Source organism: Manacus vitellinus, unplaced genomic scaffold, assembly GCF_001715985.3.
Source record: "Manacus vitellinus isolate BGI_N305 unplaced genomic scaffold, ASM171598v3 scaffold_19_pilon, whole genome shotgun sequence".
Classification (NCBI taxonomy): domain Eukaryota; kingdom Metazoa; phylum Chordata; class Aves; order Passeriformes; family Pipridae; genus Manacus; species Manacus vitellinus.
In genome coordinates this window covers 142,419-169,812 of record NW_021939395.1, presented here as the reverse complement: position 1 = coordinate 169,812, position 27,394 = coordinate 142,419, and the positions used below count along the sequence as shown (strand labels likewise).

Below are 27,394 nucleotides of genomic sequence, written 5' to 3'. Positions count from 1 at the left end.
CTCGCAGAGTTCAATGAGCAGGTATGCTTCCAAGGTAGCCAGGCTGACTGGAATGTCTTTTTGTCTTGCAGAAGATGAAGCCCATAGTCCAAAGAAGACGATCTACCCCATCTGCCATTTCTAAAGCTCTCAGCAAGTCGAAGTCCCATTCCAGGTTGAGTAAATACCTTTCTAACTCCTGTTTCCATCTTTCTGCCTACGCAAACTGAAATCAAAATCATATGAATTCAAATTCGTTTAACAATGTTGAAGGCAATTTGGTCCTGCAGCAGGGGCAGGCAGGGGCAAGTGGAGAGGGACGAGGCACTAGACAGACATGGTGGCACACAGGACATGGGCTGGGGCAGCATTTGCCACCTCACGTACCGGGGCTGCGGTGGCATTATCCCTGAGGAGCACCCTAGTGTTCCACTCCACCATTTCCCTGCCCGGCCACCCCCAGGTTACTCACTGCCAAAGCCCTCTGCAGCCCCTGCTCCATCTGCTGGACTGCCAGTGGGAGAGCTGGCCCTGAAATTTGGCCCTGGCTCAGATACAGGTACATCTGGGCGGGTGAGGGGACTGGAGATGGAGGGAGGGCCGGGAGGCCTGCCCACGCCCTGCCAGTCCTGTGTGGGATTCAGCCATGCTCCAGGACAGCCACGTCCCTGTCAGAGTACAGCAGCTTTCCCTTACTACCAGCACAGGTTGTGCAAAGCTCCCTCCCTTGTCTGCAGCTTATCAAGTCTCTGCCCACACTTTGCTCCTGCAGGTGTTAAGCACCAGGAGTGTCAGCAGACAGGGACCCACATGCCAGACGTGCACATCTTCGGAAACACTAAGTGCTAGCCCTGACGTGAGCACTTCAGTCCAACAGTGGGACTCCTTGACATCATCCTGTCCTCCTCCTGCAGCACCATGACAGATAAGGGGATACCACAGTCCTTTCTGCCTTGCTCTGATAGGAAACATAAATAACATTTCCTGAGGGATTTGTTTAGTTTGATTTTTTTCTTTCCTTGTAAGAAAGAGATAATAAAGCTGAACTGATTGACATTTTGATCTGAAGCAGCCCTCCTGAGGAATATCCCTTCTGTATCACACCATCAGTGATTGATGCACAGTATACACTGCTTCTGTGGGGTCAGTTTTGTAGGACCATTTATTATAAAGGGCAGGACTGATTTTCTTTTGGTTGTTTTCTGACTATGTGGCTTCTTTTTCATTCCCCTTCCCCATCTAAATTGCACTAGGAAAAAAAAAGTAAAGAGAAACAAATTCTTGCCTTTATTTGGCTGGAGAATATCCTTGTGAGGGAGGGAAGCTTTAAATGTTTCTCATGATGAATTGCTGTGGAGGGAGTTGGTCCAATGCCATCTTTGCTTAGGCCACCAGAGTATCAGTGAGACTTTTTTTTTTGCTATCTTGTTGTGTTTACAAAGCTGTATAACTCCTCCAGGTTTAGGAAATCCACTGCTGGGATTGTGAGATGCTGTGGCTCTCACTGCTCAGCTGATGGACTTGGAGAGCTTTTGTATCACATTTAAAGGTGATTTAGCTTCTCGCTTGTAGCTCCACACATACACAGACCAAGGATTCACTTTGTTGGTGGCTGTGGAGTGGTGAGGAGGAAAGAGAGAATTTCTGTTTGCCAGAGTGCAGGTGTTCCTGTGACTGGGGGATGACTTTAGAAAAGCAGCTCCTGGCTCACTTTAACCTCACTCCTGTGAAATGAAATGATCTCAGTTATGAGGCCAGTGGAAACTGAGTTAAGACCAGCAGTGTCAAAAATACTACCCTTACAGCTCATGTGTTTTTTCATTTGCTTGTATAGAGACTGCCCTTAGACTAGAGCAGTATTGCTAAGGGGTGGAGGGAAGACAAGTATCTCTTCCACATCATCCTTTTTCAGGCAAGATACACATTTTTGTCTAAATGTGGAGACAGGAGGATTTGTAGGTTTTTTCTCTCTACATAAATCTAAGGCTGTGTCTCAGAAGTTCACTGATTAAGTCAGGGTCAGGCATATGAACACACTGTCCGAGTAAGAATCAGCAAAGAACTATTCCTTGTTCATGTGGCACATCCCACCTGCTGAGACCCAGAAATGGCTGTGGGAGCTGTTGTGCTGCCAGCACCACTGACCTGAGCCCAGAGCAGTGCTGAGCAGTGCTCTTTGGGGGTGCTGAGGTGCAAGATCATGCTGGGCAGAGCTCTTCTTGATGGGAAGAGCACAGAGAGAGGGTCTGGTTTAATTCCCATGATGGCTTATTGACTGCAGTCAACATGCAAAAACCCTCAGGTTTTTTTGGAAATGATCAGCACCGATGTGAATCTCAGTGGAAACAAGATACTGGATGGCAGCCAGGCAAGCCAGAATCAGATGTTTGGAATTGGATGAGTACATGCAGTTCCTTGTCTTTGTGCTGCAGCCCTTGCACTGACAAGCAGTTCAATCTGGATGGAAAATATGCAGAAAGGACAGTTCCCCCCATGCCTGTCTGAGCTGTGCCACAAGCCATGGGCTTTCTCTTTTCAAGTCATAGCTCACACACGTGTGCAGGAAATAAGTCTTTTACTTGAGTGAGAAATTACTCAAAAAGAACTATTTCGGTAGCTTAACCTCTCTAGATTTGCTGTGGGCATTTAGGCAGTTTTCCGTCTGTCTGAGGCTGGTGAATTAATTGGGCAGGGACAGGCAAATGCACGTCATACAAGAGAGCAATAGGGATAGTGCTGGGAGAGGCATGGGGCTGATGGGCTCCTCCAAAACAGACATCTGTGTTGAATCACAAACCCTTCCGAGAAAAGCTTCTGACAAAGTCTTGTAATTTTTTCTTACTCCTTTAGGGAAACTACCCTTTCCTCTTCCCATTTGGACAATGGACTGCCAAGTAGGGTGTTCAGCAGCCCAGGCTCCACCTTCATCCTGGGTGAGCGAGTACAGCTAACTGTGGGCCTGCAGACCCAGGAAAGACATCTGATCTTGTTCAGCGATGTGGTGGTCATTGCCAAGTCCAAGTAAGAGGAATTCACACTCACTCCTTCTCCCCAGTATGTGCTGTTGAAACTAGGCTCAGCTCCCATCACATGGTGGGATTCTTGGAGCTGTCCGGTGCAGGACCAGGAGTTGGACTCAGTGATCCTTGTGGGTCACTTTCAACTCAGAAGATTCAATGATTCTATGAGGTTCTGATCTATTTGTGGAGCAATCAGCAGTCTTCAAAACAATACTGCTTCACAAATGTGGATCTAAAATGTGGTATCTCACCCACCTTCAGAAATTCTTCTTGATATTAATGTTTCACTCCATATTTCTGAAGGAAAAGGTTGTCTAATCAGTTTCAGCCTTTCCCTTAGGAGGTTGCTTGAAGATATACCATGAGGGCAAGAGGCAGAAGGACAAAACTGACTCCCAGCCACATTTAAATTAAGATCTGTCACTACATCTATGTGACTGGAAGGGGCATGACCAGACTCTGGAGGTCTAGGTGTTAGGATCTGGCCTAAGGAATTCCTAATTTCCATTGCAGATCCTCCTCCAGCCTGAAGCTGAAAAAGCAAGTGCATCTGAGTGAAGTGTGGACCGGCACCTGCCTCAGCGAAGTGACAGAGAAAAAGATGAGTCCCGAGAATTCATTTGTCATTGGCTGGCCTACCACCAACTATGTTGTCACCTTCAGGTATCTTATCAGACAACAGACCTCCCTCTGCATCCCAGTAGCTGCCCAGGTCTCCCATGTGTCAAGTGAAACAATGACTGAGGCTATAGGGCCCTGAACTCTACCCCTGCACTTTTCCCCATTGAATAAAGGACTTCCACTCACATTAGGCAGTGTGGTAAAAATTTAGATGTTGGGAGACAGTCATCTTAGAAGGATATCTGCAGGTTCATCCCTGAGAGCCTTTTAGAGGACCAATCCTTGCAAGTGTTGATATAGTGTTGATACAGGATGCAGCTGCACAGCATCCTGTAACATCATGACCAAATCTGCTCTTAGCAAAACAGCTTGAGCTACCAGATAACTTATAAGCATGTTGTTCGAGCAACTGCCATCCACCATCTCTGTAGGAGATTAGTCCTAACTTGAGAATTTTTCATTATGAAGGGTAGGTTAGTTATGTCAGTGAAAAATGTCAGGTGACCTTGTGCCAGGATTGAATCCTTTATCCATCCTTAATGTGGCTTAGGCAGCTCCTGGGCAAACCTTTCTCCTGCAGTCTTTTGCCAGGGTGTCCCAAGGCCACCATATTGGAGTATAAAATACAAAGGTTCCTCAAGATGGGTCTGAACAAGCAGCACCATTCAGAGCTTGCCCAGCCCTTGCTAACCCCAAAAATAGAAATACAGGGGAGCATGGAGCAGTCTAGAGAGTAGCCTATTTGTATCCAAATGCCATCTCGAAGACGGTCCCAATGTTAAGCCTGAGCTAATAAGGCTCACCAAAAAGCAGGTGACCTTTTTATTACCTTGACACAGTCCAGTCTAGCTAAATGGAATCTAAGTCTGGTATATCACAGGGAACTCAGGTTACTGCTGGCTAAGGGATTTCTTCTTCATCCTTCCTTTTACAGAGCAGAGAGGTCAGCAATCTCCAAGGGTCACTCTGTCCTCAGGGGTTCTGTGGGCACAGCTGGGAAGCACTGACCTGGCCCAATGCTTTTCCATCTGTGGGGCAGCTGCCTTGGTGGAAAAAGAAATGGGAAACATGTCATGGTTTTCATACCTGCCGTCTCATCATTTCAAAGGGTTGGGATGTTGGTCTTGCCCAGGTGATGCATTTCCAATGAGGGTTCATGCTCTGACATGCAAGCTGCTGTTTGTGTCTTAGCCCAAACACAACAGCAGTTCTATTTCCTTCCCTCTGAGGCATGGGTAACCTGTGCTGGCAGCTGAAGCTTCTAGGAACAGCAGACATTGGGAAGGAAATATTAGCAGAAAGAAAATAGCAAGCAAAGGTCACTGCAAAAATAACAAGGGCCCAGAGTATGAGTTAACTCCAACTTGACAGAAAGATATTTGTCCCTTATCTGAACGCTCACCAGTCCAACAGGAAATGTGGTCCAGTTTTTTGCTGTTTTTTGTTGTTGTTATTATTATTGTTATTTGTTAAAATAGAACAGAAGAAGGAAAGGACTGTGCTTTTGTTCCAGGGCTTTGCAGGAAGGAACTTTGACTTACAGCTATATATAAATGAAATTGGGTAGAGTTTCCAAAGGCTGTTACCCGCTCAGCACTTGTTTGATGATCTGCCTCCCTTTTTGTCTTCAGCTCAGCTGATGTGAAGGAACGATGGCTGTCAGCGTTACTGTGGTAAGTGACCCCTTTTTGTTCTCCTCCTGGGTGGTTCCTCTATGGCCCTCAGACAAATTTACCATGCTAGGTATCAAACTGCACTCTGATTTTCAGTACATTAAGTGTCTAACTCCTGTTTGAAAAATCCACCCTTGAAATCCGAATATAGAAGCCCCTGGATGAATGCAAAATTGGTGTTAACATTTGGGAGAAAATGGGATCCATCAGAAGACGATATTGTTGGAGCATCCTTTTTCCCTTGGAACTGGAGGTTGACTTTACTAATCACTGTGGAAATGTCACAACTGTTAGTGATGATTCAGATGTTTTTTTGATTTGAACTAAAGTTTGTATTTCGTGGCATCCAGAGACTACAGCATTTTCTTATTCCTGTTTTGTTTTACGTGTTGTTTCCACTAACACACGGACAAAAGTGTTTTTACAGGTACAGAGAGGGGAAGAAATCTTCTGATTTGTGGAGAACAGTAGTGATCCTGAGAGAACACTGCGAGGTGTTATGCAGGACACATCTATTTGCATTGAAGTACTGCACGTGGGAGGGTTGCTAGTCTTTGGGCTCCAGGTGGATATAAAAGCCAGGAGCACGTGACCACACTATGAACATTACATTCATATTGTCATATTTAATCTGTATTTATTACAGTACCAAGGAAGATGTCCCATCCAAATTTTAGGGTCCTTCTCCAGTGTGGTTGGGAAATTATAGTCCTTCCCCTTTTCTTTGGCTTTCAGGCATATCAGTGAGGTAAAACAGAATGAATACCTGAAGAATCTGACCCTTCAGATCTTTGTGCTGGATGACGACAACTGTTCTTCTGTAAGTAAAGCTAAGAACCTGCTCATCAGATCAAGATTACACAGGGGTCTGTGGGGTAGGGGCAGGAAGGCAGGGCTGTGCTGCTATTCCTGTTTCAAATTCAAGTCCCAGACAAAAAGGTTTAGAGGGCGTGCATCTGGGTATCTGCATCCTTCCCACGGGAAGCCCACTGGGAGAGTTTTGGTTTGAGAAATCAGGAGGTAGCCAGACCCTCACCAAAGAGCACTTAATTCTTAAGGTTATTCTTGGCCTCTGGCTTCTTGTTTCTTTTCCTTCTGCTGCACTTCAAAATCTTTGATGGTTTATGGCTGAGTGCCCAATTCCTATTTTCGGTGCTATAAGTTGAGGATATTGCACAAAGTCACAGGTATGTTCTCCTGAACTCATTTACTGGAATGTGTCCCATTCTAGCATACATTTCTTGATTTCATGCCAAGCGTGGTGGGTCACATTTGCCTCCTGGGTACTCTCCTCTCTAAGAGCGATGCTAGACACTCATGGTTCATCAGCATTGTGCCATGTTTACCCTTTTGAGTGACAGTGGCACTATGATCAATTAAACACTGATGTGATCAAACACAGCATCTGAGTGCCACCCTGTGATTTCTGCTGGATGAAATCTGTGGATGGTGTAATGGACCCATGCTAGAAGAAGTAGTGGAGAACAGCTTTCACACTGTGTAGCAATCATCCTTTCTGGTGTAGTTCAAATTAGTACAGCTCTTCCATCCATGAATATTTGGTAAAGACATTCATTAGACAGGAGTGACACTCTCCCCAGATTTTCAAGCTACAGGAAACTGCAACCAAACTTCACATCTTTTTACTGGCTTCCTGTATTTTCTCTGGTTGCCTTTCTAGACTACTGCAGTCAACGTGTCCAATGTGGAAACTGCAGAGAGTGTGATGAAGAAGACCCTTCTACAGCTTGGGCTCCCTGTAAGTGGCAGCTGCCAGATCTTAGCTAAGGAAGCTGACAACATCTGGTTTACAGGACAATGTGGATGTCAAAAAGTCTAGATTTGCTGTGTGTTGCTTTCTGAGTGGAGGGCAACCTCATGGACCTTCACCCTGCCCCTTTCAACTAACATTTTTCTCTTCTCTCTTCCTCACCCACCAGGGCAGGACCAGTGAACACCACCTCTGGGTGGTCTCAGGAAAAGATGAGCCTGCTTACCCTCTCATTGGTAAGACCTCTCCCACCTTCCCTCAATTCTAGCACCAAAGGAACAAGTGATAAATGATACCAGGGTATGTGCCAGAGAAACACCACAAACATTGCCCTCTTTGCTTAAAGAAGCAATGGTGGGGACACTTTTGCTGACATAAGATGTGACATCAAGCTGCTGTGAGATGTCACTTGGCTTCTATGGTCTCAGTATCTCCTTTGAATCAAAGCATGGTGACATCTTTGAAGATCTTCACACTTACCTCCCTTTTCCAAGCAAATCTGTACATTTCTGGATGGGAGCCTGTGATATTTCTCAGCAGATGCTTCAAATAAATGGGAGATCTTTAGGCTGGCCTAAGAAGTTCCTTCTATGCAGTGAATGTGATGCAGGGGTAGGACATGCCTCAAAGCCCAATCCAATCTCCACAGCTGCTGGTATGAGATTGAAGGGCTACAGGTTTAGAGGCTGGTCATATTCTCCTGCTCATCTTTGCAGGGTTCTGCTCATAGGCAGAGCATGAGGTCAGGGGCAGCCTGAGCCCACTTTCACTGCCTGCGATAGAGATGTCCACTCTTGTCCATCAGGCAGAGCATCTCCTGACACCTTCCAGACCCTTTGCCTTCAGGCTCTGTCAGAAGCCAAACAAATTGCTGCAGTCAGGTGGTCACTCAGCAAGAGTGTGGTAGGTCCAGAGGAAAGCACTTTGGAAACTGAAGGAAGCAGAATTTTTAGATAGTCCATTGGTGACTTATAAGCCTCTAGTTAGGAAGCTAACATGTTTATCCTACTGTTTTGGTAGTTATTTAGTTTTCATTGCATTTCAGTTTGCAATAGTGCTTTGTTGCAGAATGTTCTGGAGAGCTGCTAATGAGGATTGACTGGCCAGGTTTAAATGGATAAACTTATTTGTAAAGCAATGACCCTATGCATGTGTGGATGTGCCCTGGCCTCTTCAGTCCACACGTGGAAGTTTCAAGTAATGTTTAGAGGCCCAGCTGCAGTGGGAGCCATTGGATGTGGCTGCTTCCTCCTGCCCAGATTTGGAGCTGTTTTCACATAGCTCTGCATCTTTGCTTGCTCTTTGCACAACTCTGCTCAACAGGGCATGAACATCCCTTCAGTATCGCACTGAGCTGTCTCCGGGACTCTGCTGACCAGCAACAAAGAACCAACAATAACACTCTTCTGGCTGATGGGACAGAGGCTTCCTTCCTTGCTCAGCTCCCAAAGGAAAAGCAGTGTCAGTTTGTCCTGAAACGCAGACTCCAAGCTCCAATGCAGCTGAGGAGAGGTAGGGGCTGCAGGAGCGCGTTATAGCCAGGCAGAGATTTTGCTGCTTTCCATGGCAGTGTCAGACTCTTCCTGGCATCATATACATATCCTAGAGTTGATCTCATACCTGACAGAGAGGCAAAATTCGTCTTTGCAATGTTCAGAATTAGCTTTCAATCCTTGATTAGCTTTCAATTGCAGGTAATTATCATAGAGTTACAGAATATGCTGAGTTGGAAGGCCCCCATCAGGATCATCAAGTTCAACTCCTGGCCCTGCACAGGACACCCCAGCAATCCCACCACGTGGCTGAGAGCATTGTCCTAACGCTCCTTGAGCTCTGTCAGGCTTGGTGATGTGACCACTTCCCTGGGGAGCCTGTTCAGTGCCCAACTACCCTCTGGGGGAAGAACCTTTTCCTGAGGTCTAACCTAAACCTCCCTCAACTCAGCTTCATGCTGTTTCCTCAAGTCCTGTCACTGGTCACAAGAGTGAAGAGATTCTCATGCTGCACAGACAGGAAGGTTCCCTGAAGAATGGTGATTGATTGAGAGTTTTGCTGATGGTTGAGAGTGGTTTCACTGCTGTATATTGTCTGACCATCCCCACTGAGAGTGCAGTTAATAAACAGGGGAGAGTAGGAAGTCCTTGTTTTGCTGTGAACTCCACCTCCCTCACTGATCACTCACTGGCCAGCAGGAAGGACAGAAAGGTGTGTAACAGAGTTCTGTGTTTTCCTTCAGAGTCACTGCAGAAACACACCAAGAGGAAGAAGTCCTTGATTGACTGGGCCCTGCGCCGCAGCACCAGCACTCCCACGGGCAGCCCTCCTTCACAGTCACCTACTACCCCACGGAAGCTCTTCGGCCTGTCCCTGACCTCTGTCTGTCCTGATGGGATCCTTCCCAAGCCAATCATGGTAAGGAACAGTCTGGACTGTTTGTCCTGATACAAACTTGACATGTTTAGCCCAGAATTTAAAGCCACTTACAGTATTTATGAGATTTGAATGGGGAAGAGGACCATCATTTGCTTGAGTTTCAGATTCAGCTCAGTAACAAGGGCAGGAACATCCTTCTTCTGGGTAATCATATCACTTCATTCACAGATGTCTGTCCTGTTTCAGTGGGTGTCTCCAACCAGGTCACCACCAGCTGACAAGGGGCAATGTCAATGGATCCTGCCGTGCTGCATAGCCTAGACCTCACTCACTACAAGAGTCCTCTGGTCTCATGCTTGTCACAGGATAAGCATACCCACAGGAACTGTACATGCAACTTGGCTGTCAGGTTCTTGTCCCTGGTTAAATCAGGATAAATCTCTCATATTTTTCTCTTCCCATTATTGATTATGTTACAACACATGAAGTGTAATACACACAAACAAGAGGGTAAAGAGTTAGGCTTTTAAGTACAACTGGGCTTTCTCTTAGGATATGCTGCTCCTGTTGTACCATGAAGGTCCCTCTACTAGGGGCATTTTCAGACGGTCTGCCAATGCCAAGACTTGCAAGGAGTTGAAAGAGAAGCTGAACTCTGGAGATGATGTTCAGGTGGATGGAGAGTCAGTCTTTGTGGCTGCAGCTGTCATCACGGTATGTTTGGCCAAGTAACTCAGCTGTCTGGGCTAATGGTACCTTCCTTCTTTAAGGAAGCAACATGAGTCTTTATGGGTAGGGAAGATTTCAAGGAACAGAAAGCATTTCCCAGCAAGGTACATTCTCAGCTGATGGCTTGGTCCATCTGTGTGCACAGAGGTGTCTGCCTGACACTTCTTTTCACGTGCAGACGTGCAGTGGCCCTCAGGACAGGGCTTCATTTTGTATCTCCCTGGACCAAAGTACCTCCAGCAGGAAATACAATGATGCCCACCTGCAAGACAGCCATGGTGTCTGTCCAGTGCCAAAGAACATGCCAGAGCCCACACTCAGCAGTTCAGATGCTGCCCTGACATGTGCATGAAGCCCTTTGGTGGCAGCAGCACAGATGCTCTTTGTTGTTTCTGGATGCACAGAAGAGGCTTCAGGAGCTTTGGGAGGACTTGTACCATTTGAGGGCAACTGCTCTGCAACCCCTCAGACAGCTCAAAGGAGCTGGCCTGTGCTCTCTGGACCCCAAGCCTTCACCCTCTGATCAGCCAGTAAGCAAGAAGGAAAGCAGGTGTTAAACCCAAGCAGAGGGGTTGTGGCAGTTGAGGGATGAAGCTTGTGATAAGACCCATGTTTTAGTAAGAAAAAGCCTATATTTTGCACTGGCAAATTGGTCAGAATAATTCAGACATCAACTGCATCAAAAACCATCCCTGTCTCATGTTCTTGTTGGCCTGATACAAAAAGCTGTTGACTGGGAGGATATTCAGGCACTTTCCAACGCAAGACATACACTGAGTTTTTAAATAGTCCCCTGTGAAAAAGCAGCAGTCCTCCTAGCTGAGGAATGTTTCAGCCTCAGGGCTGAGTCCTCTGTGCACAGCCTCAGGGCTGAGTCCTCTGCTGCAGCAGAGATCAGTTGTGGTCTGAAGAAGGGGTAAAACAGGAGGGCTGCCTATTTATTCTGCAGTGCTGCCATGGGAGAACTTGAGGAGGACAGTTTGATGGGTGTGGGAGGGGAGGATAAACATATTTGTGTCATGTTGTTTTGTCTTGTGCTTAATATGAATAAGCAGTGACTATATGCATTGTGAAACCGAAATCAGGAATTCAAAACTGACCAGACTGCTCTGCATATATATATTTAATTCAGGATTTTCTCCGAAATATACCTGACAGTGTTCTATCCTCAGACTTGCATGGACTGTGGATGGAAGCTGTGGACACGGAAAATCAGGCACATAAGATTGAAGCTATCAAAAGGTTCGTAAAAGCCTTTGTCAAAGCTTCTTTTGGTGGGAAAAGGGGGAGCATACGGCCCTGAGAATAGCCTTCATCTTCTAGGAGATTTCTGGCAATGCTCCAGGCCATAGTGGAGCTATTGCTGAAGGCCAGTGTCACTAATCAGAACATTTTCCTTTCAGTGGTCTTTTATGAACATCATTAACATTTCTTACCCCAGAGAAGCGATTATAAAATTGTTTTCTCATGACCAGTTCAAATTACCAGAACCAGTAAACTGAAAAAGCACAATAATTCAGCTACCAGGAGTACACCAAAGTTAGAAGAATTAGATCCTTAATGACAGTGACTTTTTTCTTATGTGGACAAAATGGCACTGATCATCATATTGGCAGTTAGAAGAAACAGCCCTGTCAAAGTGGTCACTGGGACCTTGAAAACAGCTTTACTGCCTTGAAGCGGCTGCCCTGAGCAAGAGCAGCTTATCAGCCTCCTGTGGCATATCCAGTATATTCAACCATGGCTCAAGTCAGTTTTTGAACCGTACCATTTGGCCTGCGCCTCCTTCCTCCGCAGTGTCCGTAGCACGGGACACGGCAGTGCTGCTGGCCTGGAGCGGGGTGCGTCTCCTTCAGGCGGGCCCCGTCTTGTCAAGGCATTGTGGGCTCCTTCCCACATGCTCTAGACCCAAGTTCCTTGTCCCTCCAGCTCTGGGACCACAGCAGATAGGCAATATAGATGCAGAGTTGTGGCTCTCACATGAGTTGGTGGAGGGTAGTGACACAGTCTCACTTTATTATCAAATGTGAATGTCTCAGACTGGGTGCAAAGGGGCAGAACAGGGCAAAAATTTTTGAGAAGCAACCTCTGGTATTTGAAGAGCAGATGTTTGTGAACACCACTGTTTGTTTTTTTTTCCCACCCCCTGAAAAGTCTTGTCAACCAGCTTCCAGAGGCTAACCTCATCTTACTCAGACACCTCTTTGGAGTCCTCCATCATATTGAGCAGAATTCCGGCGTGAATCAGATGAATGCCTTTAACCTGGCTCTTTGCATAGCACCCAATATGCTGTGGCTACCAAGTCCCACTGGGCCTGAGGAGGAAAGCCAGTCTACAAAGAAGGTAATCTTCCATAGGCTTGGGCTCATGTATGTCTCCCCCTTTCACTGTATTTTGTAGGCTAAAGGAGGGCATAACATCAGTGGCAGTGATGGCTGCATGGCGTCCAGGCCTCGCCCTTTTCCCTGTGCAGCTGTGCCCACACTAGGAGGGGGGTTTAGCCCCTCAGGGTCGAAAGGGAAGCAGTAGTTGCTTTTACCAGACGGACTTCCTATGTTGTCAAGCAAGCACAAAAAAACTGGAGCAGCTGAAGTTGGACACTGCCACTTCAGCTGGGACAAAGTAAGCAGTGAGCATGGCAGTGCACCAGAGGGGAGGAATGTTTGCTTGTAGCTTATGAGGTGTTAGCAAGAGTAAGGAAAATTGTAGAACATGCTGTATCTGGCTCATAGTAGCAGTTCATGTAGCTCATATTCTTGCCTCAGGTGTAGTTCATACAGACACATTGCCACATTATTAACAGCCTCTTGAGGAAATTATATCTTTGTCAAAAGAAAAGGAACAATCTGGGAATGATTTTACTTGCTGTAAATGGCTAGCTCCATTTTCATGAAACTAAACCTGTGAATTCCTGTTTTGCTAGGTGGCCTTGTTAGTGCAGTTCCTGATTGAAAACTCAGGAGAGATTTTTGGGGGTGATATTGCTTCCTTGTTTCAAAAACCTGACAAAAAGAAGTCCAAAAACTCAGCAGAATCTCTGGGTAAGTTGGTGGGTCTATATCTTCCAGAGAAATTTAAAATCTTTTAATAGGTAAAGTCCTCATGCAAAAGAGTTTGCTTTACCTTCTTGTCTCATCTAAGGAAATGCATTGAAAACAAGCTGAGTTTGGTTTTCCCTTTGCCTGGCAAGCATAGGCAGAAGGAGATGGCAAAGCAGAGGGACGAGGAACAGAACCTCAAATGTGTCCCTGGGGATGGCTGCCTCTCTCTGGGGCTGCTGTTCAACCTACTCCAGCCATTGCAGTAATTTAGTGTAGCCTTAGCACTGTCATGTTGCAGCAGTCTTTTTTTTCTTTTCCAGGTTAGGTCTGTAAAGTTAAACCACATGGTTGAATGGAAAGCAATGGAGTTGTCTCTGTTAACTAACCTATGAATACAGGCCCAAGCTTAGGTCATCAAGACAGAATTTTTTATTAGTCCCTGTGAAAATAATGGATCATCTTTGTTTTTCTATGGGCTGGATATAATTTCCCTGCCTCGGTTGTAAGGTACTATATATATGGCAACAAATTAATTTGTGTCCTCTGCCCTAGGCATAGGCTTGGCTCAGCATGGTGATTCCTCTGATGAGTTGGAGTTTTCTGCTTGTGACCCAGAGGGGCCAAAGCACCACCTGGAACCTGAAGCAGATGCCATTTTTGAACCACCCAGCAGCTTGTTACTGAATGAGGATCAGGAAGACTGGGACTTGTTCAGTGAGATCACAGCCTGCTACCAAAGCAAAGCCCGAATGAATGCCAGTACAGACAGTTATGACCTCCTGGAAGAGGATAGTTCTTTCTGCTCCATCGGCTCCACCCACTCGCTCAGCCTGGCCCGGGACCGGTGCTCATCAGAACCCAGTGTCTGCCTGAGCTCCCAGCTCCCTGCCCAGGGCCACGAGCCGGTGGCCCGCCAGTCCAGCTGCGATGCCACCATCATGCGCAGCCACACAGATTACATGCACAGGCTCAGGCAGCTGCAAGCGGAGAGCCAGAAGCTGATTGATGAAGGTCTAAGCCCTGGGGTTAATAAGGCCAGGCAGAACTTGCGGCAATCACCTCAGACCAGCTCCAGGGTGAAGCAGCTCAGCCTTCAGAAGTCCAGCCCGTCCAACAGGTCCAGCTTCTCCAGCCTGTCCTCTACCACCACCTCCCCATCTGCTTCCTCACTCAGCTCCTTAGACAGTGCTTTCTCGTACTGCTCAGAGTCATCAGCCATTAGTCCCACAGATGTCTCATCTCAGCCGTTCATGTTTGGCACTTCTGCCAGGCTTCATGCTGTGTCCCCCAAGGTTGCCAAGAGGTCCCCAAAAGAGTGGCACAAATCCCTCATGTCTTCTGTGCTTTTACCTCCATGTGACCTGGACAGTTTCCATGAGTATGAACCCAAGCCTGGAGAGAGCAGTCATTGCTTTGGAGAGAGGAATAGTTTTCTATCTGTCAGCAGAGCTGCTGTGAGAAGCCCACTCACTGACATTGACTGGGAAGAAGAGGAGATACAGCTGAGTTGTGCAGGGTGCCACAGCCTGGGGCTCAGGAACCAGGATTATACCAAAGAAATTGAACAAAAACCTGAATTCCCAGCTGCCAGCCCATCCAGCAAGACATCCCCACAGGTCAGCCACCAGCAGCACAGGGAGAAGACAGTGAAGAACATAGAAACCAAAAGCATTGATGCTTGCCTGCTGAGCCAGGAAAGCCTGAAGCGCACTAAGATAACTTTTTATGTAGACCCAGATAAAGAAAGCTCTTGGGGGTCTCCAGCAGGAGAGGAGAAGGAGGAGAGATCTGTGGCAAACATCAGCAGTTGTGACTTGCCTAGCAGCAGCAATGAGCAGAGCCTGTCCAAGGGTTTGCAGACTGTAAGAGTCCACATCCCCCAGACAGTTTTCTATGGGCAGAACACCCCCCTTGTTCTGCAGTCCATCTCCAGGCGTTACCACCATGAACCAAAGGTCCCACCCCCACATGCCAAGCACAAAGAGAGCCCCCAGAGTGCCTCCACTCCCGAGGAGGTGGAGAGCCAGCCAGTGGAAACGGCGCAGGCGCCAACCCAGAGCGAGGGCTTTGACACCTTCAGCCATACCATCCACATCATCCTCCCTGCCTACATCCGAAAAACCATCAGGGAGTATTTCAAGCACGATGAAACAGAGCCCTGTCCCACGGTGGAAGTGGAAGCAGTGGAGAATGAACTCCTCCAGAGCAGGGTGGAGTGGCTCAGGAGTCAACCGCTGGCAGACGTGGCTGCAGAGGAGCGTGACACGGTGGCCTTTGCCGAAGAAACATTTGTCTAGGGCAATGGATGTGGAGGAACTAAATATTTTTTTGTGTAATGCAACAGAAAATATTCTGTAATGTGTGATCAGGGTGCAAAGAATTTAGCAGGCTGCATGGGACAACAAGTGTAAAGTGACACTAATGTGTATGTAATGTTGGGATTCAATAATCATTTTGGTAGGAAGGGTGGGGACAGGGGGGTTGTCCTTCTGTTTTCTTTATGCCCTTTTTTGATGGAAGAGATTTCACTGGCTGGGTGTGTAGTGGGGTGAATGCCACCACACTCTCCCTGTCCATGAATTAGCTGACCTGTACAGGGCCTGACTCTATTTCTTTTTATAGCAGGAAAGGAGAAACTCTGCTTTATTTTCTCCAGTCAGCTGCCGATGTGTGTGGATGACTGGAGAATTGAGACAGCTCATGCTCTGTCAGAATTAGTTAAAAATCTTTACACTTGCACAAAACTTACCATTATTCACTGTTCATCACCACCATTCATCCAAAGGAAGATCCTTCACCACCATTCCAGAAATCACTGCTGCTTTGCTCTGCTCGTCTGTTGTCCCCCATGGTCTAACTCACAGCCCACATCCATTATTGGTTGAGTCTGGGTTCCAAAAATACCAACTGGAGCCCAGAGTCCAAAGTCCAGCACTCACTGACAGACAGCATATGTCACATTTTAACCTCAAGATTGTTTCTTCCTAAATTAATTGTGCATTAATTCTTTCATACCTTCCCCAAAGCTAGCATTTGACAGAGACACAGTTGCTATGAAGGACTTTAGCACTGTCACTTTGACACGGCTATGAATGTTCTTCAGTGTCCTCTGGGAGTAGCTGGTCCTTTCAGTCCCAGTGAAAGGTGACATTATTTTTCTGTAAATGATGTCCCTTTCCAGAGGCAGTATGGATGGAGCATAATAATCAAATAATAATCAAATTCCTGGTCATGCTAAGAGGGACTTGAGCAGGACTTGGCTTTAGCATGAGATCAAACAGTTGTGGAAGTTGTCAACAATGTTGTCAAGTGGATGCTGAAGCAAAGTCCCATCTAGCCAGAAAGTTGTCAGTCCATACGCTGAGACTGCCCAGGCTTCAACAGCACTGATGCTGGCTCAGAGAAGCACTACAGTTCCCACCCAGAGTACATGGCCCGGTGCACTCCAGCAGAATTAAGTTTGGAGAAGTTCCAGGCAGGGATGCACTAAGCAGGCTGCTGGTGGGGACCACCAAAGAGAGACAGCCAGTGGACTCCTGGAGCATCCCCATGATTCCACTCAAAGCCATGCTCAGAAGCAGCATAGCCATCATGGGGCTTGTTAGAGGATTGTAATGCTGCCAGCTGAGCTCTAAAAAGATGCTGAGAGCACCACATCAGCTTGATAGGGAAAAGTCTCAATGGTTTAAAGGTTTGGGATGGTTCATTTGAAAGTTGCATGAGAGTTTTCTATGGCGGTTTCTCTCAGAGCCACACTTCTTTTACTCAGTGTACAGTGAATGGGTGAAGGACAAGAGAAATGCATGAATACTAATGACTGAAAGGTAGTGCTGGTGGAGTAAGTGCCCCTGCAAGCTGCTGAGTGTCTGTGATTAGCCAGAGCTGGAGCTGCTTGACAACTGCCATGGTTTAGTCCTTGCACAGAGGGGGAAGCCACTGCTGTAAAATGATTTAGGTGTCAGATCCCTCCACTCATCTGCCAGGTGCCTGTGAGGGTCAGTGACAGGAACCTGGCTCAGCACTCCAAATTCACACCATCAAATACTGGGGCAGGGGAGCCAGGGGGAAGCCCAGAGCCCTCTTTCCGAGCTGTATAGGGTTTGTTTTGTTAGATGCTGGGTGTTTAACACTGAGATGTGGCGCACTCTGTCTCTGATCACCTTTGTGGCCCTTGTATAATGAAAGGTGTATATAATCATAACACAACCCCCTCACCACCATCATTTTCCTCATACATGAACAGCAACAAGGCATTCACAGTCTTTTTTCCAGAGCTGCAGTTGTAACTATTTCAATAAAGGACACACAAGTTGTCATTGTGGTGCTCTGGTCGCCTTTTGTTCCCTTGCTCCCTCTCCCCTGTGTCAGGGTGGTGGTGTTTGCAAGCACCCAGCTGTGCTGTGAAAGGCACTCACCTCCCAGCCGAGGTCTGCCAGGCTGGCCACAAGGAACCCTCTGCTACCACAGCAGCTCGAGCATTACTCCTATCTTTTCAAGAAGGTGAAACAGCACTAACTATCATATGAAAAGTCTGCCTGTTCTTGGAAGAGAGATTGTTCTGTATTCTAACTGATTGTAAACTGGCTCAGTGGTTGGGCTCAGGTCAAGCAAAGGGGACCTGGACCAAATGGAAACTAAGAGCTCACAATTTGCAGCACCTAAAGGAATTACAAGCAAGTTAAAAAGAAATTAATTTTTAGAAACACTGAGACAAGTGGGGCTGCCTAATATGGGTGCAGTTGCCTGGTTAGCTGCTCTAACCCAGCCCTCTAATAATCATTTTTCTATATTTAAAACAAAACAATATCCTGTAAAATGTAGCACAAACCACAGTTCTGGGCATGGAAATCTGCAGCACTCCTTTTTCATGACCCAGACAATAATGCAACTCTGAGAGACCAGTCTTGAAAAAGTTCCACAGCACCCAGCTCACTCATAACAAGAAGTACCAAATACACAAACAGTTGGTTGGCTTTCTGCCCCAGAAAAGCCACGTTTTCCCTTAATGTACAGCCCTGACACATAAATAGGTTTCCCTTCTTTCTCTGCCCTTTTTCAGATCAGAGAGATTTAGACCAAGTTGGCCTCACACATACTGAAAATCCTACTCACTGCCTGACTGGAGACAGTCACTCGGGAAGTCATGTCACATGGTTGCCATCCAGGAAGTGAGGAGCCTTCAGGGCCTGCTCCCAATATAGACCAAAGCCATACAAGTCCAACTCATTTGCCTGGAAGAGAAATGACTCATGCAGTTCACCCTCTTCTCATTTCTGCTCAGCATGTATGATTTGTTTTCTTATTCTGCAGGCTGACAGAAATATGACGGAAGTGCCCGGGGCAGCTGTGGTTTATTTTAACCTTCTCAATCCTATTTCTGACATTCCAACTGGCAGGAAAGCCAGTCTCCAAAGATGTATTCTCCCCCAATCCTTTGCAGGTAGCTCCTTTGTGCAGAGGCCTCTCTGCTATCCCATGGCACCTTTGAGAGACAGACAGCCCTGCCAAAGAGTAGCATGGGATACTTTGACTCCCCACAGTTGAAAGCTAACAGCTTGTTCTAGAAACTGTTTCTTCGAAGGTCACCCACACTCTGAAAACAAACGCAAGTCACTCAACCCTTCTGAGCCAGCAGCTGCTCCCTCCCTTGCCATCCTGCCCTGTAGGTGCAGAGAGCTGGCACTTTACAGCAGCAGCCTGGGCTCCAGCTTCAAGCTCACACCGAGCCGGGTGTGGAGGAGTGGGACTGCAAAGTTCCCGATCACCTCGGCTACAAGGGGACACCAGGAGTGGGGAGAGACTTGAAGTGGTACTGAAAGTGGTGGGTTTACTGCTTTCATTTAATTCATTTTTATTCTCTTTGCTTTCTTACAGTAAACCTGAGACAAGTTGGAGGAGCACAGAGGTTTGGGGGAAACAGACACAGGCTAGAGGAGTTTTCTGATGTATGACAAAGCAAAGGGCTACCCTGGGAAAGGATTGGCCTTGCCCTGGCCTATGCCAGGAAATCTGCCCCGCAGGTAGCCTTCTGCTAAGAATAAAATTCTTACATGGATAAAATTTTGTACCGATTTTTGCATGAAGGACCGGAGAGGAAGTCAAAGTCTATTGTGGGGATTTACAGAATATCACTCGTCAGCAGGGACCCCGGGCCACGCCGAGGGGGACAGGGCCGGTGTCGGCAGTCAGAAGGCACAGAGGTGCAGAGACTCTCAGACACGAACCGCGGCTCCAGCTCCCCGAGACAGCTCCGGGCACGGGGCCGAGCGGGAGGGAGGAGAGAGGGGAGAAGAGGGCAGGGAGAAGGGAGGGGAGGGCAGGGAGGAGGAGGGCAGGGAGGGCGGACCCAGCGCAGCCGCCCCGCCAGCGCCCCCGGGCGCCCAGCGCTGCCACCGCAGCCCCGCCCGGGCCCCGCGGTACACGGACATTCCAGAGGATCTCCCAACCGTGGAATCACGGAATATCCTCAGTTGCGAGGGACCCATCAAGATCAGCGAGTCCAACTCCTGGCCCCGCACAGGACACCCCAGAATCCCACCATGTGCCTGAGAGTGTTGCCCAAACACTCCTTGAGCTCTGGCAGCCTTGGGGCCGTGACTACTGCCCTGGGGAACCTGGTCAGTGCCCCACCACCCCTTTCCTAATATCCGACCTAAACCTCCCCTGACACAGCTCCAGCCTTTGCCTCGCGTCCTGTCACTGGTCACAGAGAGCAAAGATCGGTACGTGCCCCACTGCTGCCCTGCAGGAGGATATTGAAGACCCCAGTGAGGTCTGACCTCCAGCTCCTCTTCTCCAGCTGAACAAACCCAGTGCCCTCAGCCACTCCTCATGTGGCCCCTCCAGACCCTTCAGCATCCTCGTGGCCCCTGCCCTGGACACTCTCTAACAGATTAATGTCTTTTTTATATTGTGGTGCCCAAAACTGCACACAGGACTCAAGGTGAGGCCACACCAGTGAGGAGTAGAGCAGCACAATCACCGCCTTTGACTGGCTGGTAATGCTGTGCTCAATGCACCCCACCAAATTCCATTCAACTCATTCTATTCCAGCCAGGCTCATGGTACCAGAAAAGCACATCTCATAGGTCTAAAAGCCTCCTTATTAGAATTTTATTTGACACGTGTGATAGTACAGCAATGGGAAAATTTAACATTTGGAGACAGTGGCTGATCCCGCAATCGAACAATTCAGGGACCTGTAACATCTCAAGTTCATGGAAGTGGTTCCCGCTCTCAGGAACAGTCAACATGCAAGTGTTATCAGTATGCTCTTGCTGACCAAACTCAGGCCACCTACAACATCAAGCCCATCAACACACTGACTTGTGAACAGCTATCTCTTCTTAAGCTTCCCATATTGGGAAAAATCTGCTCCACTTTTAAAGAGCCAAGCCTTGGAAAATTCTGAGCAGTTACTCATAATAGCAGAATTCTTAAATTTCAAAGGACAGGGCAAGTCACATACAGCACAGATGTTTACTGACACCCACTCAGGGAAATATAAAGCCATACACTTCAGTCCAGTTGCATTCAGCAGAGCATTTAAGCACTTAAAACACGTACCAAAGACCTTATTAAGCATTAAAACTTGTTTAAATAATGGATTTGCCAAACAGGCATTTTATACTGAATCAAATCTCTATGGTCTACTGCAAGCCAGCCACAAAAAGCAATATTGTCAACCAAAAGCAAAGTACCCTGCCACACCTAAATGAGGATGTGAGCTGTGCAGGAGTCATTTCCAGTTACTGTTTGCTTTGCTTTCCAACCTCCAGCTGTCTCCTGATGTCTGACACATCCATGGGGACCCGCACCGTCAGACCATCCATTGACTTCTTAACATACACCTGGCAGCCAAGGCGTGATCTGAGAAGAAAACATGAAGTGAGGCTCATCTGTTCCCAAAGAAAAGGGAGAAATTCCCCACCCACACTGGGATATGTCTGGTCCAGGATGGGTTTTCACTAAAGCTCCTGTTAAAGATCTCCTGTGCCTCAAGAGAAAGCAGCTCACGAGGCACAACTGTAATACAGAACAAGCCCTGTCCCCTCGGAAAGAGGTGCCACATGCTGAACCTGCCTCAGAGGCCTGAGGATCTACTGCAATCAGCAGGGAGGCTTACGTCTCAGTGAGTCCGTACGCCAAGTCCAGCATGTCCAGCTCTTCATCTGAGATGGCATCAAGCTTTTGGAAGGTGTCCTTGTCAAAGATGAGGTGACAGGTGGAGCAGGCTAATGTTCCTTCACATGCACCTGGTGGAGAAACAAGGTAATGACAGCAAATCAGGAAAAATAAGAGCATGAGAGAGACCATCTTCAGGAACAGTGTGAGAAAAGGTCCTTTAGCAGATCTGGAACATGTCAAAAGAGATGCCAGAAAACACAACAGATGGATGCAGGTTTCAGCCTGCCTCTTCTCTGGGAGGATCACAATCAGTTTTCAAATTTGTACATCAGCTCTAACCAGTCAAACATGCTGACAGAGGCTGTTAGAATGCCAGTGGTGACTGTGAAGTCACACTGCCATCTCAGCATGGTAAGCCACCTAGCAGGCAGCTTTTGGGGAAGGGAAGCTTGCTTTATGGTCTCAGCAGAACAGTGGCATATGTACAGTTGCACTATTCCCAAGTACCCACTGGTCCTTAGAGTACACACATATATCCTTCTGCAACACCTACCAAATCCATCAATGGCCAAGTTTTGATTGACTACCACTTCCAGCAAACTCTCCCCTTCTTTGGCTGTGGTTGTAAGTCGCTCTCCATCCCGATTTATAAAATGCACCGTCACCTGACCTGCAGAGCTGTAAGACAAGTTTGCAAAAATCAGGAGTCCACCCCTTTCCTGCATGACCACAGTTGAGGTCTTTTGGCTGAGCACTAGAGACATGGCACATGAAGGGAAACATGCATACAACACTTTCTCAAAGGATTACACCTTGGACCTCAGAAAACATTCAGTGTTTTCTGAAACAGTTCTCAGTGGCAAGCAAGTCTGAGTTGCCCCAAAATGTTTCCCACTTTATCAAACATCCCTCAGAATAAATGTCTATCTGTGCATGAAAAAGTACAGGTGCTCTGCATCTGCTGCTTCTGCTTGGGCAGCCTGGCAGAGGGAGCATGTTAGGCAGGCAAAGCATTTGCAAGTCCTGGGCCTGGGATGCTAATCCTGGATAGAGTGATGTATTAACAAGCAAAGTGCTCAGGATCAGATACTAATCCTGCAAGAAGGGTTGCTGTCATTTATGGTTTTTTTCCTCCGTTCCATTCCAAAGGAGATTACTTGTGACTGTTCTTCTTCTGCTGCTTTTTCTTCAATGAAGTGCCCACTTCTTTCCTGAACTCTATCTCAGGGAGCCTTCTTGGGACAAGACATGCCCATCCCCAACTTACAGAGCTCCCGGGCTGAGTAACCTCCTCCCAGCTGATGTGATCCTCGCTCGGAAGAAATTGGTGGTTATTTTGACAGCTTGTGAGATCTATAAATAAGAGGAAAACAGCACCCACTTCATCTCCTCCAGACTAGGCTCTCACATAAGTGTGGAGAAGGCTGCCATCCTGATAGTGGTGTCAGGGATTTCCCACCAAGGCAGTACATTCTGAGATTGTGTTATATTTGCCAGGGGAAGCACATGAGCAAACAGTGTTTTTTCTTAGTGTACATACCCAAATGATCACTTAGAAAAAGGGGTTACCCGAAGGTCCCATCTCCTGTACTGAAAGAGGGCAGCACCTTGGAGGTAGTTGGGCCTTTTGCCCAGTAACTCTCAGTGTGGCACTGCCTAAGTGCCCATCACCCCAAAGCCCAGGGCATCCTCCAGTGGCAGAAGCTGTGTCCACTCTCTACTCTTCCATGAAGCTGACAACACACACCACTCATCCAAATCCCTGTAGAGATCCACCTCTGTCTCCCACAGTTCTGGTAACTCCAAAGCACTGGCAGTATCAGCACTGCTCTGTGGTTTTGCTGCTGTCATTTCTGGCAAAATGAAGCCTTGAAACTGGAGCAAATTTTGCAGTGAGGACTGGACAATCTCACAGTCCCCTGATTTTTCTCACACAAGATTGAGTGAAGCAACACCCAGCTTCTTCTAATACAAGTGCAGGTATAAAGCCTGGTAACGCTTCTCCTGGAAGCCATGGGGCCAGTGAAACAAACAGCAAACATGGCTCAGAGCTGTGAGAATTTCTTATATTATCTACTGATTTTTCACACTGTGTTTGCAATTCACACCAAGTACAAACTGTCATAGCCGCAGGTCACACGTTACAGCAGAATCATCAGCTGAGCAATTGCTATAGTGCCCACGCTCCTCAGTAGCAGGTGTCCTCTTGGGAAGTCACAAACTGGGAGGAGGAATTGGTTTAATGCGAACTGTACCTGTGATAGCAACACCAGTTGCTGGAAAGACCCTGCCTGCACAACCCCTCTCTGCTCTGTGGCAAGGAAAATAAAGAATGTGGAGATTTCTGCTGATTTGCTTCTAATGTTAAGCACAAATATATAAGGATCAACTTTAAACAATTTCCTTTGCTCTTTCTTAACTCACAGGAGGCAGAGGTGGAGTACAGGGGATGTATCCAGCTGGATAGGAGACAGGAAAGAATCCCTGTAAAAATGTAATGGGAAAGGGGGAAGAAATGTTCTCCTCTTTCAACTTTGCAGGTCTTGTTCATTCCGCTTCATGTAAGTCACAATGACCATCCAGCTCTAATTCTATTTACCTGCTGACAACTCAGTGCAGTTCATCTCTAAGTCAATAAGGATACATTAAAATGTGGACTTCATCAGCAAGACTTCAGGAGCAAAAATTTCCAAAAGTTATCTCTTTGGAAAGTCAATTCCTGTATTCTATCAAAAATTGGAAGTGAAGAAGAGTTGAAACAGTATTTTTTGCTTTCTCTGCTCTTTTGTTTGTAGTGGTGCTTTGATTCAGCTAGCAGGAGCAGGACACAGGAACCACTGTACTTTCATCCCGGGAGGCCAGCTTCCTGTTTTTCTGAGAGCTTCAGCTGCAAAAAATGCCTGAGCTGTTAGTGTAGCCTAACTAACATAACCAGGGTCCTCTGGTTATGCAAACAGCTGTGAAGTTGGCACTGGGCCGTGCTGCAGAGGGAAGAGTTTCCCACCTGCAAAAAGGAAAGATCACGTTGCAGTCACGCACAGCCATGCAAGACCACCCTGCTTCCCAAAGAAAACAGCCAGAAAACATCATTAAGACATTTCAGTCTCCTTCATAAAGACACCTGCAGACATTTCTTTGTAAATAAGCTTGTAAAGAGTAGTTCTCAAATGTCAAAATAAAACAAACTAAAACAACCCTCTTCATATTTTGGTGGATCAGACTGATTTATTCCATTTGTATAACAAATAGACAGGTTTCTGGCCAATGTTTGGTTTAAATTTATGGGTGAAGTAATTTGTTACACAGTAGAAATGGTAAAGTGATAAAACTTCACTTAGTGCTGCAACTGAATGGATTCTTCAATAAGATAATGAAAGCTGACTGCCTGCAGAGAGTGCTGAATCCAAGAATCCCCAAAGCTGCCCACACATTTATTGACAGAAAACTTAATTCCTGTTATCTCTGAGGCACCTAGACCTTCAGCCAATATCAGCCCCACAAGAATCTTTGCACCAGCCTCCCACAAATCTAGTTCCCTGCTGTTCCTCTGAGATACAACCTTGCTTTGACTGTTCCTGCCAGTTACATGAGCCCCAAGACAGCCAAGCTGCAGCCAGCACACAGGGTACAAAGGACAGCCCACTTAGGTCCAAGGAAGTACAGCTGCTATAGCCAGACCCCCGTGTGACTCTGGATAAGCCTGGGTGCAGCAGTTCACTCTTCTCCAGAGCAGGGATGACGTCAAGCACTCCTGACCATGACACACAGAGCACCTGCAAGCAGCTTCTCTCTCTCTCTGCTGGCTGAAAGGAATATTTAAGCTGTTTGTCTGCATTCTCAGTATAGGTGCCTCTGTTGGGGGCATAAACCCAGCCCAATGACCCCCTGTTTTCACTGTTCAGTTTAGTCACCTCCCACACACTCACTGGTCTCATTGTCTTCATATCCCTCGAATCAGTCCCAGGCTCGAGTCTCCTCTGGAGGACCTCTGCTTCTGGGTGCCCAAGACTGGAAACAAGGTCTCCAGCTTTTATTTTTTATTTACTTTTGAATTTGTGGTTTTGAAACTATGAAAAAATTCCTTTCACATTTTGTTAAGTAATTTTGAACGAGGATTAAAGAAAATATAATCAAAACTGATTAGACTAAGTTTTGCTTCATTTACGCTGAACTATTTTAGAATGGCATCACAGGACACATGGTCAGAGCTTTGCAAAGATCTTACCAGGATGTGACAAACTCAGCAATGCAAGTTCAATGCATGACAACTGATTATTCCCTTTTAAAAAATAAAATCTCAAACTTTCTGTGACAAAGGAAACTAGTAAAGGGGTTTCAAGGAAGTGGTTCTTCTCCCTATCAATGTTTTCCCTAGAAGATACTTTCCAAGACCATACAAAGCAGTAAGATGCCTACAAGTACTGCCAGAGATAACTTCATAAGGCACAAACCAAATAGAAAGAAATTCCTTTAATAATGAGTCTTCACAAATCCCACCAGGCAGGGTTATCAGTGTGACTTTTCTCTCTGGTCAGATAGCAAAATTGTTTATTGTATTTTCTGCATGTTGGTTGGATCTTTTTCTCAATGCCTAGCAGACTACAGCCTGACCCAGATGATACAGGTCTAGGAGATCTATAAATCACCTTTATTTTGCAATCTCCTTCTGAACTATCTGTAAAGAACAGAGAGAGGGAAGGCTGGCAGGGAGCCTGCCATAGTTCCTGCTGTGGAAATACAGAAGAGTGCTAAGTGCCTGCAGCCCCTCCTCAGCCTTCAGCACAGGGGGACAGTTGGTTCCTGCACCTTGAAGATTTCCATCTTGAGGAATGTCCAGCCTCCTTGGACTCCTCTGCTCCTCAGGGCTGCCTCCCAAGGGGCTGTGTCAGCCAGGCCTCTCAGCTGAACCGACTGCCCTTTCAGGTGACCAGTCAGGAGCCCTCCACCCTGGCAGGGACCAAATGCATTTAAAGACAATTCTGAACATGTGCTTCTGAAGGGTTTTTGCCAGAGAGCTCAACTCAAGCTCAGCATTCATGACAGACCGTGTATCCCATTCCAAGCGAGCAGTCTAGCAAAGCCCAGCACAAGTCCCTGGTCCCAGGAGCGAGGCAGGAAACTGGAGCCATAGGCTAGCAGAGGCCCTTGCACCCAGAGTTGTCCCTAGCAGCCAAGCACCTGAGCCAGATTCTCCATCTCCCAGCACAGGCACCACAAGGCACGACAGCTCAGTCACAGCCCACAGAGCTGCAGACATCCTCCCCCTCCTGCTCTGCCCCTACAGCAGAGGGGACCAGAAACCCAACAGAACTCACAATTCCCAGAGCAACCCTGTGGTCATCCCAGCTTCCCCACAGCAGGAACACAACAGCCTGATGGCCTGGCTGCCCAACACACCTTGCCCGCTGTCTCCCTTCTCAGAGGCTGGTGTCTGGGCCAGAGGGGCCAAAGGACTCTTATGCCACATTGTCACTTCCATGAGCTGGATCCAGGCCACTAGTTGTGGCCCCCACAGCTCCGGGGGCAGGGGGCAACACTCCTCAGACAGGTCCCCACAGCTCCAGGGGCAGGGAGTAACACCTCTTGGACTGGGTCCTAGCACCACCTTCCTCCCATCAGCATCTGCTCACCTCAGGTGGTGGCCTCGTCCATCACCTCCCACAGGCCATGGCTATGCTGGCCTCTCTCCTCTCCCTTTTGCAGGGCAAGGCAGGGGTGCACGTCTGTCCCTTCGGACGCAGCAAGGCACGTCAGCATTTGACTCACCTCGATTCCCCAGGGGCATCCTGGAGCCTGTGCGTGGAGCTGAAGCCTCTTTCTGACCACCACTTTGAGGGGTTGTGATGCTGCTCAGTCACCCCACCGAGGCAAATGAAGTGAATTTTGCTCGCGTTCAGTCCACTTCGCAAGGGTCGCACGAGCCCCAGGATGCCTTGAGCTATCATGCTGCTTTGGGTCCCTCCCTGTGTCTCCTGGGCCGTCGTTTGTTGCAAGGACAGTCAGATTAAAAGCTTATAAGTACAGCTGAGAGGGGGGAAAAAAGGAAAAAAAAAAGGAAA

The 27,394-nt window shown here is 47.4% G+C and overlaps 2 protein-coding genes across 3 annotated transcripts; one reads left to right on the top strand and one right to left on the bottom strand.

Moving 5' to 3' along the window:
* The first annotated feature begins 74 nt into the window (after positions 1–74).
* On the top strand, positions 75–17,515 carry LOC103767780 (rho GTPase-activating protein 20). Of its 2 annotated transcripts, XM_008934973.2 has the most exons (14): positions 75–154; positions 2,830–3,000; positions 3,513–3,662; positions 5,252–5,293; positions 6,029–6,113; positions 6,975–7,052; positions 7,234–7,300; positions 8,388–8,576; positions 9,301–9,476; positions 9,990–10,151; positions 11,299–11,408; positions 12,321–12,510; positions 13,091–13,208; positions 13,761–17,515. In XM_008934973.2, the coding sequence occupies exons 1-14, from the start codon at positions 75–77 to the stop codon at positions 15,503–15,505; spliced, it is 3,363 nt and encodes a 1,120-aa protein (XP_008933221.2). In that variant the 3' UTR covers positions 15,506–17,515. The 2 variants fall into 2 exon arrangements, with proteins under 2 accessions (XP_008933221.2, XP_017926290.1); XM_018070801.1 differs by lacking the exons at positions 75–154; positions 2,830–3,000 and having other exon boundaries at positions 3,552–3,662; positions 5,134–5,293.
* A 2,728-nt stretch (positions 17,516–20,243) lies between these two features.
* On the bottom strand, positions 20,244–27,394 carry LOC103767781 (adrenodoxin). Its single transcript, XM_008934975.3, has 4 exons — positions 27,102–27,394; positions 21,889–22,013; positions 21,334–21,463; positions 20,244–21,077 (listed from the first exon to the last, which is right to left on the bottom strand). Exons 1-4 carry the CDS (start codon positions 27,278–27,280, stop codon positions 20,957–20,959), a joined length of 555 nt encoding a protein of 184 aa, XP_008933223.1. The 5' UTR covers positions 27,281–27,394; the 3' UTR covers positions 20,244–20,956.

Excerpts from the sequence above, each read along its gene's own strand:
- LOC103767781 (XM_008934975.3), bottom strand. The coding sequence starts at position 27,280 with ATGATAGCTCAAGGCATCCTGGGGCTCGTGCGACCCTTGCGAAGTGGA. Across the intron at positions 21,464-21,888 it reads CTTGGCCATTGATGGATTTG|GTGCATGTGAAGGAACATTA; the intron begins GTAGGTGTTGCA and ends TTTCTCCACCAG. Across the intron at positions 21,078-21,333 it reads GCGTACGGACTCACTGAGAC|ATCACGCCTTGGCTGCCAGG; the intron begins GTAAGCCTCCCT and ends TTTTCTTCTCAG.
- LOC103767780 (XM_008934973.2), top strand. The coding sequence starts at position 75 with ATGAAGCCCATAGTCCAAAGAAGACGATCTACCCCATCTGCCATTTCT. Across the intron at positions 3,663-5,251 it reads AACTATGTTGTCACCTTCAG|CTCAGCTGATGTGAAGGAAC; the intron begins GTATCTTATCAG and ends TTTTGTCTTCAG. Across the intron at positions 8,577-9,300 it reads TCCAATGCAGCTGAGGAGAG|AGTCACTGCAGAAACACACC; the intron begins GTAGGGGCTGCA and ends GTTTTCCTTCAG.